Source organism: Leptopilina boulardi, unplaced genomic scaffold, assembly GCF_019393585.1.
Source record: "Leptopilina boulardi isolate dan_hultmark-lab unplaced genomic scaffold, ZJU_Lbou_2.1 LbouV2_393, whole genome shotgun sequence".
Taxonomy (NCBI): Eukaryota; Metazoa; Arthropoda; class Insecta; order Hymenoptera; family Figitidae; genus Leptopilina; species Leptopilina boulardi.
In genome coordinates this window covers 204847-224474 of record NW_026137966.1, presented here as the reverse complement: position 1 = coordinate 224474, position 19628 = coordinate 204847, and the positions used below count along the sequence as shown (strand labels likewise).

Sequence of the window (19628 nt, the reverse complement as noted above, 5' to 3'; positions counted from 1 at the left end):
AGAAGACATTCATAGATAACACTATAGAGAAATATACATGAGAAAAATAATAGTAACAGAGGAAAGATTCAATTTCGAATATAAAGCAATTATTAATTTAATTCAAATTTAAAGATTTTTTATTAACAATATTAAAAATAAATATAAACTATAATTAAATTAATTAACCATATTTTTCATTTTTTGTATAAAATAATACAAATTATTTTATTTAATTGCTTCAATTAATAATAATAAAGTAAAAATTATATGTCACATAAAAGTAAAAATTATTTAAAAGTTAATAGTAAAAGTAAAATCATTGTTAAATTATTATTTTTAAGATATCAAAGATTTAAAGAAATTATATTAATAATTGAAAAATGATTGACAGCTGGACAATGGCATTGTTCTCTGTATACGTTACAACGGAATTAGAAAGAGAAGAATCGCTCTGTCCTTACCAAAATAATTTAAATTCTATTGGCTAAGAAAATAGGACGCCGCGAAAAATGCTATTAGAGGGAAAATTTGTAGGTATAAAATATACAGTAAAAGTATACAAAGAATGGTAGGAAGGGAAAACCGCGGATTTTCAAGCAATCAGCTGTCAGAATTTCTCTTACACACTTACTAAATTTAAACCTACACGGGATAGAGAGAAATTTGGGGGATTAAGCGTCTTCTCGAGTTAATAAATAGAGGATACCTAAATTCGGGCATTCTATGAAATTTATTCAGGCAGATTACATATATTTATTGACATATTGGGTTTTGACAGATAGTTTTGTGTAGAGTGATTAAATTTTTTTGTGATTGGATTTAACAATATAAAAGTAAGTTCTAAAGAATAAAAGAACAAGTGTTCAATATAAAATTTTTTTATTATTTAAAATATCAATTTTTTATTATTTATATTTTTCTTTTTTTTATCTTTTTACATAATCTTATATAATATCTGAAAGGCTGGTGTAACAACCGTTCCAACTCAGAATTATATACGAAATAAATATTTTAAACAAATTATAAATTTAATATTTAGAGTCAAGATTAGGCAAGTAGAAGAAACAAAAAAGTGAATAATCAATTTAACTCAAACTATAAAATCTACAAAGTCAAGCCATGAAGACAGACTTAAGGGGTTTCTGATAACTCGGAGTCTCTTGAAAATACATATATCTCAAATTTATTGCAATAGGCGATCAATTTGTTAATGTGTAAGATTCAATTGATTATGAATCCTTGCCCTCCAATTAATTATTTAATTCAGGAAATAAATAATTTACTTAAATTATTTATTTAGGCTAATTTTCAGAGAGGCAAATGACTTTTTCATTTATTTTCTATTTAGACTTGATCATTTTAATATGTGGTGAATCAAATAACATATAAAATATATCAAAGTCTGAAGGAAATACTTGGAAAATTAATTTACTTATGATAGATTAACTAATTTAGGGAATAGAGAATTTGACCTTGATAGTTGATAGGAATTGACAGGTTTCTTTTATTTTGTTAAAATTTTATTTTATATTTTTTTTATATAGATAAGCCTACGAGCTAATTTTGAATTTCAATTGAGGAAAAACAAATTTGTTAGAAAGAAATCAAGCAAAAAGGTGAAAAATTTAAGTTAATTAATAAGATTATTTTATTTAATTTCATTCAGAACGAACTCACAATTAATTATTCAAACTTAAACAATAAATAACCATACCATATGATTGATTGTATATTTTGTTTCTTTATTAATAATTAATATTTATATTTTTGTAAAGTAAAAATATTCAACTCCGAAACGATATATGACATTTATTCATTTATAAAAGTAGAAGTGAATAAGAAAATAAACAGCTGATCTACCGAATAATTATGGAAAAGATTCCTCTAATTTGGTAAACAAGCAACAAGTTTTCTATAAATAAAATAAATATTTTTTTTCAAATATATCTATAGAAATAATATATTTAAGGATTGATCTAATTTAAATTATTCCATTATATAATTACAATCATATCTGTTGATATAGCTGGCACGTGTTCATTGTATCCAATAATTAAATTTGAAAATACAATGTCCCTTTAAATTTAGACAATAGTCATTCTTTCTTTTGTATAAACTTACGTAATGTGGGTGATTACTATCTAAACATTTATGTTTACGGTCATTCAACCACATGTTTGAACTTATTAATTTCTCAGAACCGAACCAAATCAAGGCTAAGATTGATAAGAAAGTAAATATAAACACACATAATAGTATAGATCCCCGGTGTGAGAGTTAATAATGCTTCAATACATTTAATTTGTATTTTTTAAATTCAACTCCCATCAACTTGAAGTATTAAGAAAATGTCGAATCGAGTAAATTTGACAGCAGAGAATTATAATTATAAAAGAATAATTATTATAGTGCCATCGATATGAAATTTAATGGGGTGAATATGTAATTGGAAATATAAGGTTAATTTACAAATTATTTTTCATCACACATGCACAATTTAGTCAGTTTTACGCCCCACCGAGCGAGCTTAAACTCCAGCTTTTCGGGCGGCGTGCGCAGGTTCGTTAAAATTAACAATTTACACTCTAGGGAGTAAAAACGTGACATCACAAACATGAAACAAATCATTTGCACACACTTTTTAGTCAGTCGTTGTTGCTGTGCGCATGCTCCATACCAGCGCACGCAGGTCAATGTTTTTAGTGAGATAGTACCTGCATGTTTGCTGGATATACTAATCGGGATGTCGTTGGCGATTATCTTCATATATTCTTCAAGTTAGATTTAATATTTTTATCAAAAGTGCTTAAAACTATTAAAAAAATCGTAAAAATGACGAGTTCTGATAGTGAACCATTTAAAGATGACATTTAATATTTGTGTTTTGCACCGATTCAAAAACCTGAAGTTTAAACTCGCTCGACGGGGCACAAAACTGGCGAAATCGTGCATTCGACATAAAAAATATGTTTATCACTTGTCGAGCACTGTTCGGCGCTTGAGCTACGGCTTCGTTTATCTTAGTGCTCGACTCGTGCTAAAAACATTCGCCCTCTCCGTAAATGGGTCCGTCTTCCCCATGTTAAGAAATATACTATTGGTTTTTAAATTTTCTACAATATACTATAGTATATTGGTCGTAATAGCTATTTATTGGAAAAAGAAAATTACGACCATCGACAATTGGTGCACCAACGGTAACTGGTACACTTACTCTATGTTATTTCCTTCTGTATGAGTACAATTTTTTAAGTTAATTTTAACATTTTTTTAAGAAAAAGTGAAATTTTTTTTGTCGAAAATTAAATTTAAAAAAAAAAAATCATGTAAAGTTTTAAATTTTCAATTTTTTTTCAGAAGGCAATAATGTACGATTGAAGGAAAAACTTTTGTTTGTTTATTCTAGATAAGAATTGTGGACCCTAGATTGTACACAATGGGAAACGAGGCATTTTATATATGATGTTTATTTTATTATTAAATTTTATTTTTTTTAACGAAAAAATTATTTTTTAAAGGTTTAAGTACATAAGAAAACATCAACTAAATCTGGCATCAATTTTTTTCAATGTGTTTAAGAAAAAAATTCTTAAAATTTACACATTTTTTTACCTTCTAAAGTAGGCGCCCCTCTTATTGTATTTCATACTTAAATTATCAGGTCTTTAAGTTAAGCCAATGCAGTGAAACAAAATTAATTATTAATTATTATTGGTTTACTGATAGGAAGATAAAGCTGGTGAATTTTTGGACATTATTAGCTTCAACAGATATAATTCTTGGTATCATAATTCTGGAAGAATTGACATGATAACGCAGAAGGTAATATCAGAAGCTGAGGCTTGGCATCGCAAATACAATAAACCGGTCTTGATGTCGGAGTACGGTGCAGATACAATGCCTGGATTACATGAGGTGAGTTTAATCTTTAATTTTCACAACTAACATAACCATTTGTACTAAAAAAATTCATAATTTAGCTTTCCTAAAGGAAAAAAATGAGATCAGATAGTACAATTTCTTACATGAAACTTGACACGGTGTTCCATGGAAAAATTTGCAATATTACATTGCACTATTCAGGTAAAGTTCGTGCAAGATTGAATGGTTTCGCGTCACAACTACCTTGCAGGGCAAGTATAAATCAATGTTGCGCCGCAATATTGAGAAAATATTACACGGAAAGTCTGAGGCAATATTGCCAGGTCATTGTGTAGGATAGACGATATTATTGAAATTTTTTTGTATCAACCTTTTAAATATTTTTTATGTATTCACAAACCTTTACGGTGAAAATGATGCTTTGATCTAAATCATAACTACTAAATTTCGATTTTTTTTGTTACATTCATTTAATAATAAATTAAATAAAGACAATATTATGAGTTTATTAAACGGATCAAAGGATTTTTAAGAAAATAAAAATTTTTTGGGTTTCAACAATTGAAGTTTTTTACAGCGTTTCACCCTTTAACGCCCAAATGTATTACTTTTCTACTTGGCTTTCAATTTCGTACCATTAGCAGAAAAAAAAATTCCAAACATACCATTATTAACTATTTTTAAAGTTGCTCTTTCGAATGGCATGGTCAAAATTTCTTAAAACTGACATTTAACCCCTCTTTTTCTTCAAAACACAAAAACATCAAGTTTTTGCCTTGTAAAATTTTCTTTTTCTCAATTTTTCATATTTTATTTATTTCTAGGTATCGTTTAGGCTATGAGAAACGTATTCCAGATAGCTGTACTTTAAGTATATGCATTCGTGTGTTTGGAATTTATAAATTTTTTCAGCTAATAGTACTACACTTACACTACACTTACACTACACTTACACTACACTTACACTACACTTACACTACACTTACACTACACTTACACTACACTTACACTACACTTACACTACACTTACACTACACTTACACATCTCAGTGACTTTTCCTAAATTTTTTTTTTTTTACAAAATTTATGTTTAACCTCACATGCATGAATTTTTCTATTTTTCATGCATCCGAGACGGGCCAGGAGTCGGAGTTTTCTTATTGGTTAAGAATAGCGGGAGTACATATTCCCTAGGGAGCAAATATATTGGCGGATACGCAAAATTGATAAATGGGTAAAAATTTCCCAACTGGGACACCTAAAACTGACTTTTTAAATTAAAATTTTTTTTTCATAACCTATTGTAGGAAGCCGAATTAAAAACATTCCTGAAATGCATTTTTAAAAAAATTATTTTTTTAATTATTTATTAACAATTGGGTGCAGTTCCGAATAGCACATACCTCTGATTTCGATAAAACTTGGTATCCCTACGTAATTTGGTGCGCTGATTACGAAAATCATAGTGAAAATTGGCGGAAATTTAATTATCATGGAAAAGCGAGCAGTACCTTACGCAGCCGAAGGCCGTGTTTACTATTTTGCGTTTACCGCTGCTGTAGACTCCACCCCACAATTTCTGCAAATTACTTTCGGACACATCCACCCCCTCTCGCCAAGATTTCTTAAAAAGAGAAGCGAGCAGTACCTTACGCGGCCGAAGGCCGTGTTTACTATTTTGCGTTTTTCTCGAAAAATAATGACTTTTGGTAAAAAATGCATAAAACATGAAATGTGTGTTTTTTAGAGATCTACAACTTTCGTCTAAAACTTTTTTCGAAGTTTTTTGTTTTTTACGAGATAATCGAAAAAAAACCATGATTTTATGGTGTTTTTTATGGTTTTTACCATGATAATTAAATTTCCGCCAATTTTCACTATGATTTTCGTAATCAGCGCACCAAATTACGTAGGGATACCAAGTTTTATCGAAATCAGAGGTATGTGCTATTCGGAACTATTTTGTTACCTTTCCACTAAATTCGCAATTACTCTGTTGCTTGATAATGAAATTTAATAAAATTTGGTGAGTATATAGAAAAATTTTGTCTCTTTAAAATGCAATAGAAATTTCAATTAACCTTTATTGATTATGCAAAGAAAATTTAATAAACAAATGAATATTTAAACTATTTCTCATATGTTTAGGAAAAAATTTCAAAAACGACATAAAACTACACTTTCTCAACTTTAATTTAAAAAAAAAATCTTAGTACCTTTAAAAAATAAGTGAATTACGCGAATTTTAAGAGCGACATGCAAGCGCTGGAACACTCACCACTGCAGCGCGCGGTGCGTTTTTACGCGTCGAAGCCTATTCTTTGTTATCGAATGATACTTATTTATACTGATATAATTTATACCTACTAATACTAATTTAGCCTAAACAAAAATTTGGTTAAATAAAAATTAGGCTTTAATAAAAATTCTATTAAAAAGAATTCGGTTAAATAAAAATTCTAGTATTCAAAAATGTGGTCCTACGTTAAATTAATTTCTTCAAATTCAAACTTAGTACAGTAAAACCGCGCTTACCGCCGGCCACACATACCGACGGACCCCACTTGCCGCCGGTCCCTCTCTCTTAGCCCATAGTCGGATCAATAAAGTCTAGTGTGGGCAACCATTACTTATAAAATATTTCTGCTACTAATGTTCATATTATAAACATTATAATATACAAATAATTTCGTTATTATAATTTTATTTCAATGGTTCATATTATATTATGTTATATAATATATTAGGGATAGCCCACTGACTTTCGTCTAATAGTGGTTGCGACCAAATTTTAAAAAAATCTAGTTTTAATATACGTGAAACTCGATGATTCCCTGAGTTCATTAACCATAATATTATGGTAAAAATTTTATTTCCTTTAAAAATATTAAATATCAAAAATAGGAGGTTCACAATGTGATTTTGTTACCTTAAATTTTTCAATTTTTTTTAAAAACGCTATGATTAAAAAACTATTAAAAATTAGATGTTGGAACTCACCAAAAACATAAATCACTTTATTCTGCACAGAGGAACGAAAGAATTATTGCAAAAATTTATTATTTTTGGATGATATGCGATTTTTAAAAAAATTTTATTTAAATATTCTCAAGATTTTTATTTACTTATAACTTTTTTGTCGGTGCTCCGAAAAAATTGAGGTTTTACACAAAGATTTTTTATAATATTCTTTACCTTCTATTAAAATCTTACGAAGGTGTTTTGCTTCTTTTTAGAGATATTAATTTACAAATTTTTTTATTTAAAAAGGTTAATTAAAGGACTTGAAGTTAACTGACCAATTTGAAATCGCTACATTTTAATATATTTTTATAAAAAATGGAGCAGTTTGAATTTTGTTAGTTAACTTCAAGTCTTTTAACTAACCTTTTACTAACCTTCGTAAGATTTTAATAGAAGGTAAAGAATATTATAAAAAATCTTTGTGTAAAACCTCAAGTTTTTCGGAGCACCGACAAAAAAGTTATAAGTAAATAAAAATCTTGAGAATATTTAAATAAAATTTTTTTTAAAATCGCATATCATCGAAAAATAATAAATTTTTGCAATAATTCTTTCGTTCCTCTGTGCAGAATAAAGTAATTTATGTTTTTGGTGAGTTCCAACATCTAATTTTTAATACTTTTTTAAAATAGCGTTTTTAAAAAAATTGAAAAATTTAAGGTTACAAAATCACATTGTGAACCTTCTACTTTTGATATTTAATATTTTTAAAGGGAATAAAATTTTTACCATAATATTATGGTTAATGAACTCAGGGAATCATCGAGTTTCACGTATATTAAAACTAGATTTTTTAAAAATTTGGTCGCAACCACTATTAGACGAAAGTCAGTGGACTGACCCATTAGTAGTATTTATAATACATAATAATATGCCCCAAATTATGATATATGCGCCTTGTATATAATACAAACCTATGTTTTGGCTAAGGGGGCATTGTTAGTCAACCGGCGGTACCTGGACCGGGATTACGATAAGCAATACTGCTAAGTTAGCAAACTGCTAGTTGGCAATGTCAGTTATTAAAATTCGCGTAATTCACTTATTTTTTAAAGGTACTAAGATTTTTTTTTTAAATTAAAGTTGAGAAAGTGTAGTTTTATGTCGTTTTTGAAATTTTTTCCTAAACATATGAGAAATAGTTTAAATATTCATTTGTTTATTAAATTTTCTTTGCATAATCAATAAAGGTTAATTGAAATTTCTATTGCATTTTAAAGAGACAAAATTTTTCTATATACTCACCAAATTTTATTAAATTTCATTAACAAGCAACAGAGTAATTGCGAATTTAGTGGAAAGGTAACAAAATATTCAATTGTTAATAAATAATTAAAAAAATAATTTTTTTAAAAATGCATTTCAGGAATGTTTTTAATTCGGCTTCCTGCAATAGGTTATGAAAAAAAAAATTTTTAATTTGAAAAGTCAGTTTTAGGTGGCCTAGTTGGGAAATTTTCACCCAAATATGAGTTTTTTTACCGTCTGACGGGAGTTTTAGAGATTTAGTTCATTGCTTTAACATTGAGAATGTAGCGCCCCAATGTAAACAATACTACCTTTTATACATTTCATCTTTTGAGTTGGTTTTTTATAGTCGGGGAGCTTTGCCTCCCGAACCTCCCTAGCCATCCACTCAGGGTGTCTATTTGACACTGATTTTATGACAGGGGGTTAGAAATCTCGGGATAGGTTTCTTCCATTCTCCTCTTAAATTTTAATAATTTTTTATACACAATATACTATTTTGGACGCGAAATTCATACCTTTGTTGTAAAAAATATCGTGTGTGTCACGGGATAAGTGCCTTTTTCGAATTCCCCACTCGTATTAAAAAGCCACTTTCTGTTCCTTGTACAAAACCCCTACAGAAAGGGGTTTTAAACTATTAAAAAGGCAATTTATTCCTTATTTATTATGAACTAGACTACTATTATGAATGAAGTAGTCCATACCATCTATTACAACTTATCTATATACCTTCTCTAAACGGTAGAAATATTTACTTTAATTGAAAATAGAATATTTTATCTTTTTACCGATGTCACGTCACCGTAACTTTTACATTCATAATTATAAGAATCCTTTTAATCAATACCGAGTTATATGTCTCTGCGACAAACACACGTGTTTTTGTTACGCCTCTAAATACTTTTCTCTTAAATGTTCAATTTCCGCCCCTTTTTCGCGCAACTAAACATCATTCTTTTATATATAAAAGACCCCTGCGTTTTGTATCCTTCTACGACTATCTACTGTATTTCTATTTCTGTATACATACAAATAGAAGCAAGAAATCTTTTATGATACCAGAAGAGCTCACACCCCCACAAAACAAAATGATCCCTTTCTAATTTTCCCTATGTGCTAAAATCAAACGATGTAATAAATGCGCTCTTTCCAATTTTCCTATGTGACGAACCCCTGTGGTATCACCACATTAGAAGAGTACAGCTGCGAATAATCATAGTCATACTCTTTGTATCTTGAAGAAGCTGGTTCACACCCCCCTTTTTACGTTCAACTGAGAGAGAAGGACTGAACTTTGACTTCCAAAATTAGGGTGAAAATATATAGTAGGACAATAAAATTTTATCTATTCTCTTACGAAAACTCAGTATAAAAGGACTACATTTTCATGGAGAGATCAGTTCTGGAATCCTCTTCATACGTATAACATCAACCAGTTCTCAAAACATCTTCATACGTATAACATCTACTAGTTCTCAAATCATCTTCATACGTGTAACATCTACCAGTTCAGAACTTTTCATCATACACGTTACTTCTACTTCATATTTGGTACCAGTTCACATACGAAATCTAGTACAAGCGTTGTTACTCTGCTCGATTTCATACTCAAGTTCGACTTAGAAGAATCTCTGTGTCAAGTGTTAAAAGTTTCTACGTCAAGAAGAGCTGATTCAATCAACTGAACTCCGGACCTGTGGTCATCACCAAGGCCCGTCAACCTTCCTGTGAGCTCTCAAACTATATCATAATTAGGACACACCAGTGGTCCTTTTTCATACATTTTACATCTAAATTTTCAAGGTAAGTTGTAATACTTTTTATCTAAATCCTTCCTAATTCCTTATAAAAATTTGTAGTAACCTTTACATTCCTTGTTGCAGTGGAATGCTGATTTCCCCTTATTTCAAGAATGGTTGCTTCAGGATACTCTCTCTCAAAGATCAATTTTATAACTCTAAATGTTTGTCTAAATAAATTTGTAACCTTGTCATTAAAAATCACTATTCTCTTTCTTTCCTGTACCCTTAGCTCAGAGCCTTCTGCTCTGTAAATGAAACAGGAATTCACTGAATCACCGAGCGGCCACAAATAAAATAAAATATTATTTCTTTAGTTATTTCTCTATTTTGAGACGTAACACCGACGTTGATTCATCACTGGTGCCTCATCGCTTAAAAATCGTTACTCAGGGTTTTTCGAGGTCGCTGATTACAAGTATAACATTGGTTTTCAAAAATTCAAAATAGCGGATCCAATATGGCGGATGAATTTTTTAAAATTATCCAAATTCGATTAAAAATCGTTACTCGGGGGTAATCACGAATATGATCTTGGTTTTCAAAAATTCAAAATTGTCAATCCAATATGATATATGATATGATATTCGAGTTTTAAAGAACAGAAAAAGCGTGCCTAAAAAGCAAATATCTGAACATTTAGAAACCATTCAAATCAATTGTACTAAAGGAAATATGATACCATCTATTTATGTTAATACAGTTTCTAAACCCCTTCATTTAATGATTGATACAGGAGCAGGGTTAAATCTTTTAAAAGAAAAAATGCTTGATTCTACAATGACTTTAAATAAATTAAAGAAAATTCAATTAACAGGTATAAATGAACACCCAGTACACACATTAGGACAAACAAAATTGAATATTTTCGGTTATCCCACAACTTTTAACATAATACCTAATGAAGTTCCCATAGAAGAAGATGGAGTTTTAGGATCAGAATATTTTACAGATAATAATGTCAAAATTAATTATGCTGAAAAATGTTTAGAAGTCAAAGGAAAAATGTTCTATTTCGCATCAAGAAATTTTATTACTCTCCCACCTCGATCAATATCTGACATATTTTTATTTGTTGAAAATTCTAATTTAAAAGAAGGATATGTTCCACTTTTAAATACTGAACCTGGAGTTTACATAGGAAACGCTATAGTCACAAATAATAATGGTAAAGCATACGTAAAAGCAGCAAATACACTATCAAATTCAGTAAAAATACAAATTCCGAAAGTAATTTTACAAGAATATGACGAAATTTTTAATAACTCCTCTGACACAAATCAAATTAAAAATAATAAAATAAATATTGAAAATAACACCGCGGAAAAATTATTTGACAATTTTGTATATTCAGAAACCTTGTGCGATAAGCAATTTGGATTTTATAATATTACGGGTAAAGAAAGAATTGAAAAAATATTAGATTCACTTCGTTTAGATCATTTAAAACCAGATGAATTAAAACATGTAGAAGCATTAATCGCGGAATATTCTGAAAGATTTCATTTACCAGGTGAATATTTAACAGCTACCAATGTTCTCCAACATAACATCCCTACTAAAGATGACGAACCAGTATTCACGCGACAATACAGATTTCCCCCAGTGCATAAAGAAGAACTTTTAAGACAAACAAGTGAACTTTTAAAAAATAAAATAATCAAACCTTCTCAATCCCCATATAATACACCAGTATGGATCGTGCCTAAAAAAAATGACAGTCATGGAAATAAAAAATGGCGAATGGTATTAGACTTTCGTAAATTAAATGAAAAAACAATAACCGACTTTTTTCCGCTACCGAATATAAACGAAGTGCTCGAGACCCTTGGAAATGCGCAATACTTCTCTGTGTTTGACTTAGCTTCCGGTTTTCATCAAATTAAAATGAGTCCAAAAGATTCTCACAAAACAGCCTTCTCAACCCCATATGGTCACTATGAATTTGACCGTATGCCTTTCGGTTTAAAGAACGCGCCAAGTTGTTTTCAAAGATTAATGAATTGTTGTCTATCCGGTCTTATAGGTACAGATCTATTTGCATATCTCGATGACGTAGTAATTTTTGCAAATTCTCTTGAAGAACATCAACAAAAATTTGATAATTTTATGTCTCGACTGTGTAACGCGAATTTAAAATTGCAACCAGATAAATGCGAATTTCTCAGACCCGAAGTAGTTTATCTTGGACACATAATCGATAAAAATGGAGTCCGACCTGATCCGAAAAAGATAACTGCTGTTAAAAATTTTCCAGTTCCCAAAAACGTAAAAAATATAAAACAATTCTTAGGTCTTGCCGGTTATTATCGAAGATTCATTAATAATTTTTCTAAGAAATCGGGACCTTTGACGCAACTTTTAAAAAAGGACGTAACTTTTCATTGGACAGATAAACAACAAGTAGCTTTCGAAATTTTAAAAAATGAACTTTGCGAAGAACCACTCCTACAAAGACCAGATTTTGAAAAAACTTTTATTCTTACAACTGATGCATCCGGTTATGCTATTGGCGGCATATTATCACAAGGCAAAATTGGTAAAGATATGCCCATTGCTTATGCGTCAAGATCTTTAAACGAACATGAAGTAAAATACGACACTTATAATAAAGAGGCCCTTGCGATTGTATATTGTGTTTTACATTTTAGACATTTTCTCTATGGTAGGAGATTTAAAATTGTTACCGATCATAAACCATTATTATGGTTTCAAAAATCAAGCGATCCTTGTTCTCGCGTAACAAGATGGAAATTAAAATTAGCAGAATACGATTTTGAGATGTTATACAAGGCAGGAAAAATGAATGTTAATGCGGATGCATTATCCCGAAATCCAGTAACTTATGTGAAAAAATTTGATTGCTGCATCCCAGAATACGAAGAAGAAAAAAAAGAAGAATATGACGAAGAAGAAGACGACAATGAAGAAAACGAAAATTCAGATGAAATCGAAGATGATGGTGTTTATTGTAATGAAGAATTTACTGACAAAATAAATGTTGAAAGTGTATCTACGAATAATGAATTAAATCTTGTTAAAAAAATAATAAGTTTGATATATGAGAGTACGAAAAATAAAAAAGTTAAAAATCTTTGTGAAAAAATTAATAATGAAGACTATCCGATAAATCTTGAAAGTGATAAATGTATTGCAGTGATGACTAGAAGAAAATCAAAGAAATTAAGAGAAGAAGCTACTAGTTCCAAGAATTTAAAAGAAAACGTGCAACGTTCGTGTAAAAAATCAAGTGAAAAAGTGAAAAATTCAAGTGAAGAAATGAAAAATTCTAAATCAAAGAAATCTAATTCTAGTAATAAAATCGATGAAATTAAATCAAGGCGAAGTGAAATCAATGTGCGAAATTCGAAAAATGTGAAAAATACAAAATCTATTCAAAGTCCGCGAAATCAAGAAATTATTCAAAAATCCGTTCGAAATATTAGAAATCGCGAAAAATTTGCAAAAAATAAATTATAATGAAGATTTAGTGACTGATGAGGATGAAAATTTCATCAAAAGAAAAAGAGGTAGGCCTAAAGGATCAATTTCTAAACAAAAAACGCGTAAAATTAGTGAAGATAACGAGTGCGAAAGTGAAGATTCGGAAGAAAATTCAGATCCAGAATATATTAGACAAAATCAATTTTATCAACCTTTTAGTGCGGAAGAATATGTAAGTTCAAGTGATGATAGTGTTGAAGATTTTCCTCATGAAAAAATTATTGAAGATAGTGCGAAATCGAAAAGTAAAGAATATATAGAAGAAGAATACGATAGTGATTCCGACGATTTAGAGGAAATATATTTTCCTAATGAAATTTCAAATTCTAAACAAACTCAAAGAAAAATCAATGATGAGCATGAATGTCAACGCCCTCCTGCTGAGCCCCCTCCTGAGTTCCCCCTTGACCCTTTTCTAAACGAACAAAACATGGGTGAATTAGGAAAATCATTTCATGGACCCTTATGTACTAATATAGTGGAATGTAAAGACCAGTTAAGAATGCGGAAAGATAATTATGCATACTTTTTATCTACAACAGGTGTCCCTTTAGATAATGGTTCTCGAAGTCTAAATAAACAAAATGAACTTCCTCAATTCAAAAATTTGTTAATTAATGAAGCTAAAGAAATTAAGAAAGGAAATTTTTTACACATTGCTTTACCAATTACTACAGAATCAAGTGAAAGTCTTACTCAAATAACAAATAACATCAAATTAACAATTGAATCATTTAAAAATTTAACAGAAAAATTAAAACTAAAATCAGTTAGTATTGCAAAAACAACAGTCATTAATCACGTAAATTGGCAAGATATCGAATTAATTCTTAAAGAAACTTTTCAAGATTCTTATACTAAAGTTATAATATGTAAAGGTTATGTTCAATATGCAACAACTGAACAAAGACAAATTCTGATTGAAGAAGCACATTCCTCTGCTATAGGCGGTCACAAGGGAGTTACGAAAACCTATAGTAGGATTCGGCAAAAATATTTTTGGGAAAATATGAAATTAGATATACAGAAATATATTCAAGCATGTTTACAATGTCAGTTGAAAAAGTTAGTTCGAGTAAAAACCAAAAACCCAATGGTTATTACTGATACACCAGGAACCGCGTTCGAGAAAATTTCTATGGATATAGTAGGACCTTTGCCAGCAACAGAATCGGGAAATGAATGCATTTTAACTATACAAGACTGCTTAACAAAATATTCTGTAGCAGTACCTTTACCAAATCAGCAGGCTAGTACAATTGCAGATGCTTTTGTAAAGAAATTCATTTGTACTTTTGGCTCTCCAAAAGGCGTATTAACAGATCAAGGTACAAATTTTTTGAGCAATCTTATGAAGCGATTAGCAAAACGATTTCGTATTCGACAATTTAAAACTACTTCTTTTTACCCTCAATCAAATGGTTCATTAGAAAGATCGCATCATGTATTAGCAGAATATCTTAAACAATTCATCAATAAAAATACTCAATGGGATGATTTATTAGAATTAGCTATGTTTTCTTATAATACAAGCGTCCATGAAGGTACTAAATGTACACCCTATGAGTTAGTTTTCGGTAGATTACCAAGATTACCTTCAAGTTTACCACTTTTGGAAGAAGAAAAACTCGAGACCTATGATGACTATTTAGTAAAATTAGTTACAAAATTACATGATATTCAATCTCTCGCGTAGAAAAATTTAATTGAATCTAAAGAAAAATCAAAAACTTACTATGATCGCAAAGCTAACCCTCAAAATTTTAAAATCGGAGATAGCGTATTTTTATTACAAGGTCCTAAACCGAAAAAATTAGGCAATCAATATACAGGACCACATGAAGTGTTAGAAATATTGAGTAAAGGAAACATAAAAATTAAAATAAATAAATCACCAAAAATTGTACACATTAACAGACTTCGCTTGTCTCATATTCATCATGCTAACCAAAATTAATTTAAACATTTCTATAAAATATAGCAAGAATAGTGAATTAATTCAAATCTTAATACACATCCTTCAATATATTCACTAAATACACATAAACAAAACAATTTGCTTTTGCAACATTATTGTTTGCTCTTATAATTATAATTCTCCATTTATACAATTAACTTTTTTATTAAAGTAAATAATCCAGTTTTGCCTATTCTTAAGCATTAAAATACAAATAAAAAAAGGCATTGTCAGTAACAAAATAAATAAATATTATAAAAAATATATAATTATCTGTAATAAATACAGATTACTCGAATTTTATATTGAACAACTGGAGTATTTTCTTAAGCATACATTTTAATTTTTAGATATAATAAAAAAGAGACATTAAATAATTGATAATAATATAGAGATTTTTCTGTTTCAGGTGATTAAAATATATTATGGACATTCATTATATTAATATTTGCTATTTTTCTTCCAGGATCTATTTTTACATTATAAAATTTACTTTTTTTTCTTTTAAATATTTCGTATAAGAAAGTTTCATATTAATATTTTGTTTTTTTTTTTTTTCCTAAATTCAAATATTCAAAAATTAAAAAAAAAAAAAAAAAAAAATCAATTTTAAAAAATTTTTAAAACTTCATTTTCTTGTAGTTCGTATCAATACCGAAATTTGATCACCACAATGTGACACAAAATTTTGAGATCTAAAACATCTAAATCGAGATTGAAATTTTTTTTCCAAATTCAAATATTCGAAAATAAAAATAAAAAAAAAATCAATTTTAAAAATTTTTAAACTTCATTTTCTTGTAGTTCGTATCAATACCGAAATTTGATTACCACAATGTGACACGAAATTTTGAAATCTAAAACATGTAAATCGAGATTGAAATTTTTTTTTTCCAAATTCAAAATATTCGAAAATTTATATAAAAAATGCCAGATAAAATCGTAAATATCTCGTAAACTATAAGCCTAATTGAAAAATGTCATCGATTTCAAAAATTATTTATTTTAAAAAAGAAGAGAAGCATGTAGTCTTGAAAATGAGAACAACGTTACCTGATAGAATCTTATATTCCTCTAGGTAATATGAACGGGCATGGTAAAAATAAATAAATTTTCCAATTCGTGTTATGGAGAATTTATCAATCGAATTTAGTTTTCTAAACCAATATATTGATTACTGGAGTCGAGGAATTATAAAATAGCAATATGCCATTTAGAACATGGAATGATTGTATTGAAATCAAAAATTGAAAAAAAAATTCTATTGATAAAGATAAAAGGAAAGATTGCAACTAATTAAGTAAATGCAGCTTATCTTGTGAGCAATGTTTCGAAAAATATCATATAGCAAGAAATTGTTACAATAAAAAAAAAAAGAACGAAAATTATCCAATTAATTAATATTAAAGCCAAAATTCTTTAAATCAATGTTGTAAATTCTATTCATGTCAAAACTTTGAATACTTCTCGTTTTTCTCTTAAAGGAGGGAGGGATGTATAAGCTTATGTAAATCTGTTTCAAAAATTATACCTGCGTTCAGAAAGGAAAATGTTAGAAATTTTTTTTTCTCTGCCTTCCTCCTTTTCGTAAATTTATGTGGATGAAAATCTTTAACAGAATTATATAACATTTCAAAAGTATAAATTATGTATGAAAAAAAAAAATTGAACTCTGTCATCATCAGAATGTAATCTATCCGTATGCACTATGTATTGAAAACTTATATCTTATTCTAAATTAACCAATGTGTAAAGAGCAAATAATAATAATGCATCCTTAAAATCTTGTATAATACATGGTATGAGTGTCTTTATAAATATAATTAAAATTCCTTTTTATATACTACTTCTACTAATTCTGTGAGCTTTTACGAAAGTATTTCAAATTTGTATATGCTTCTATACATAAGATCCCAATCTCTATGATTAAATCATTTTTAAATCATGTATGACTATTAACTCAAAAATGATAGTACGGGATATGTGTGAAAATCTTTGAAATCATTAACAATAATATTCTTATGTATTTTTCAATATATATAAACCTATATCTTAACTTGGTGTGAAACTATATCATGTGTATGACGTATTTTCTCTTAGGCCTTTTAAACATTGATGTCTAAAAACTTTACATAATATAATCAAAATTGTAAGTGACATTTCCCTCAAATAACTTAACTCTTCTCAAAAACTGAATTCGTAAATTATTCAACTTCATTTCTAATTTCCGAATTTTAAAGGGGGGAGGTGTCACGTCACCGTAACTTTTACATTCATAATTATAAGAATCCTTTTAATCAATACCGAGTTATATGTCTCTGCGACAAACACACGTGTTTTTGTTACGCCTCTAAATACTTTTCTCTTAAATGTTCAATTTCCGCCCCTTTTTCGCGCAACTAAACATCATTCTTTTATATATAAAAGACCCCTGCGTTTTGTATCCTTCTACGACTATCTACTGTATTTCTATTTCTGTATACATACAAATAGAAGCAAGAAATCTTTTATGATACCAGAAGAGCTCACACCCCCACAAAACAAAATGATCCCTTTCTAATTTTCCCTATGTGCTAAAATCAAACGATGTAATAAATGCGCTCTTTCCAATTTTCCTATGTGACGAACCCCTGTGGTATCACCACATTAGAAGAGTACAGCTGCGAATAATCATAGTCATACTCTTTGTATCTTGAAGAAGCTGGTTCACACCCCCCTTTTTACGTTCAACTGAGAGAGAAGGACTGAACTTTGACTTCCAAAATTAGGGTGAAAATATATAGTAGGACAATAAAATTTTATCTATTCTCTTACGAAAACTCAGTATAAAAGGACTACATTTTCATGGAGAGATCAGTTCTGGAATCCTCTTCATACGTATAACATCAACCAGTTCTCAAAACATCTTCATACGTATAACATCTACTAGTTCTCAAATCATCTTCATACGTGTAACATCTACCAGTTCAGAACTTTTCATCATACACGTTACTTCTACTTCATATTTGGTACCAGTTCACATACGAAATCTAGTACAAGCGTTGTTACTCTGCTCGATTTCATACTCAAGTTCGACTTAGAAGAATCTCTGTGTCAAGTGTTAAAAGTTTCTACGTCAAGAAGAGCTGATTCAATCAACTGAACTCCGGACCTGTGGTCATCACCAAGGCCCGTCAACCTTCCTGTGAGCTCTCAAACTATATCATAATTAGGACACACCAGTGGTCCTTTTTCATACATTTTACATCTAAATTTTCAAGGTAAGTTGTAATACTTTTTATCTAAATCCTTCCTAATTCCTTATAAAAATTTGTAGTAACCTTTACATTCCTTGTTGCAGTGGAATGCTGATTTCCCCTTATTTCAAGAATGGTTGCTTCAGGATACTCTCTCTCAAAGATCAATTTTATAACTCTAAATGTTTGTCTAAATAAATTTGTAACCTTGTCATTAAAAATCACTATTCTCTTTCTTTCCTGTACCCTTAGCTCAGAGCCTTCTGCTCTGTAAATGAAACAGGAATTCACTGAATCACCGAGCGGCCACAAATAAAATAAAATATTATTTCTTTAGTTATTTCTCTATTTTGAGACGTAACACCGACGTTGATTCATCACTGGTGCCTCATCGCTTAAAAATCGTTACTCAGGGTTTTTCGAGGTCGCTGATTACAAGTATAACATTGGTTTTCAAAAATTCAAAATAGCGGATCCAATATGGCGGATGAATTTTTTAAAATTATCCAAATTCGATTAAAAATCGTTACTCGGGGGTAATCACGAATATGATCTTGGTTTTCAAAAATTCAAAATTGTCAATCCAATATGATATATGATATGATATTCGAGTTTTAAAGAACTATTAAATTTTTTTTTTTTTTTTATATCAGATTTTTCATCAGTAGACGAATATTCTTTAAGTAATATCTTTCATGTGAATTTAGTAAGTTCATTGTAACATGAAACATGTTACGTGAAGAATAGTAGTTTCAAGATGATATTCGTAATCAGAGACCCCAAAAACTTCCGAGTAACGATTTTCAAGCGAATCCAATCAGTTTTGAAAATTTTGTACTTCCCGTTCTTATGGGTTAAGTTTGCAATACGAGTTTAAAAATTTATTTAAACTTATTAAACTTATTAGCTCCACTCTGAAACCTTTTCCAAAGTCCTCTTTACACTTGCATGTAGGTACTCGAATTTTTTTTTTAAATCAGGTTCAAATTTAAA

The 19628-nt window shown here is 29.3% G+C and overlaps 1 protein-coding gene across 1 annotated transcript in view; it reads left to right on the top strand.

Annotated features, from left to right (window-relative positions):
- Window positions 1-19628, top strand: part of LOC127288730 (beta-glucuronidase-like) — a 576096-nt gene that overhangs the window by 398025 nt on the left and 158443 nt on the right. The window contains exon 10 of the mRNA XM_051316363.1: window positions 3709-3897. Within this exon, the coding sequence (XP_051172320.1) occupies window positions 3709-3897 (189 nt within the window). The remainder of the gene's footprint in view (window positions 1-3708; window positions 3898-19628) is intronic.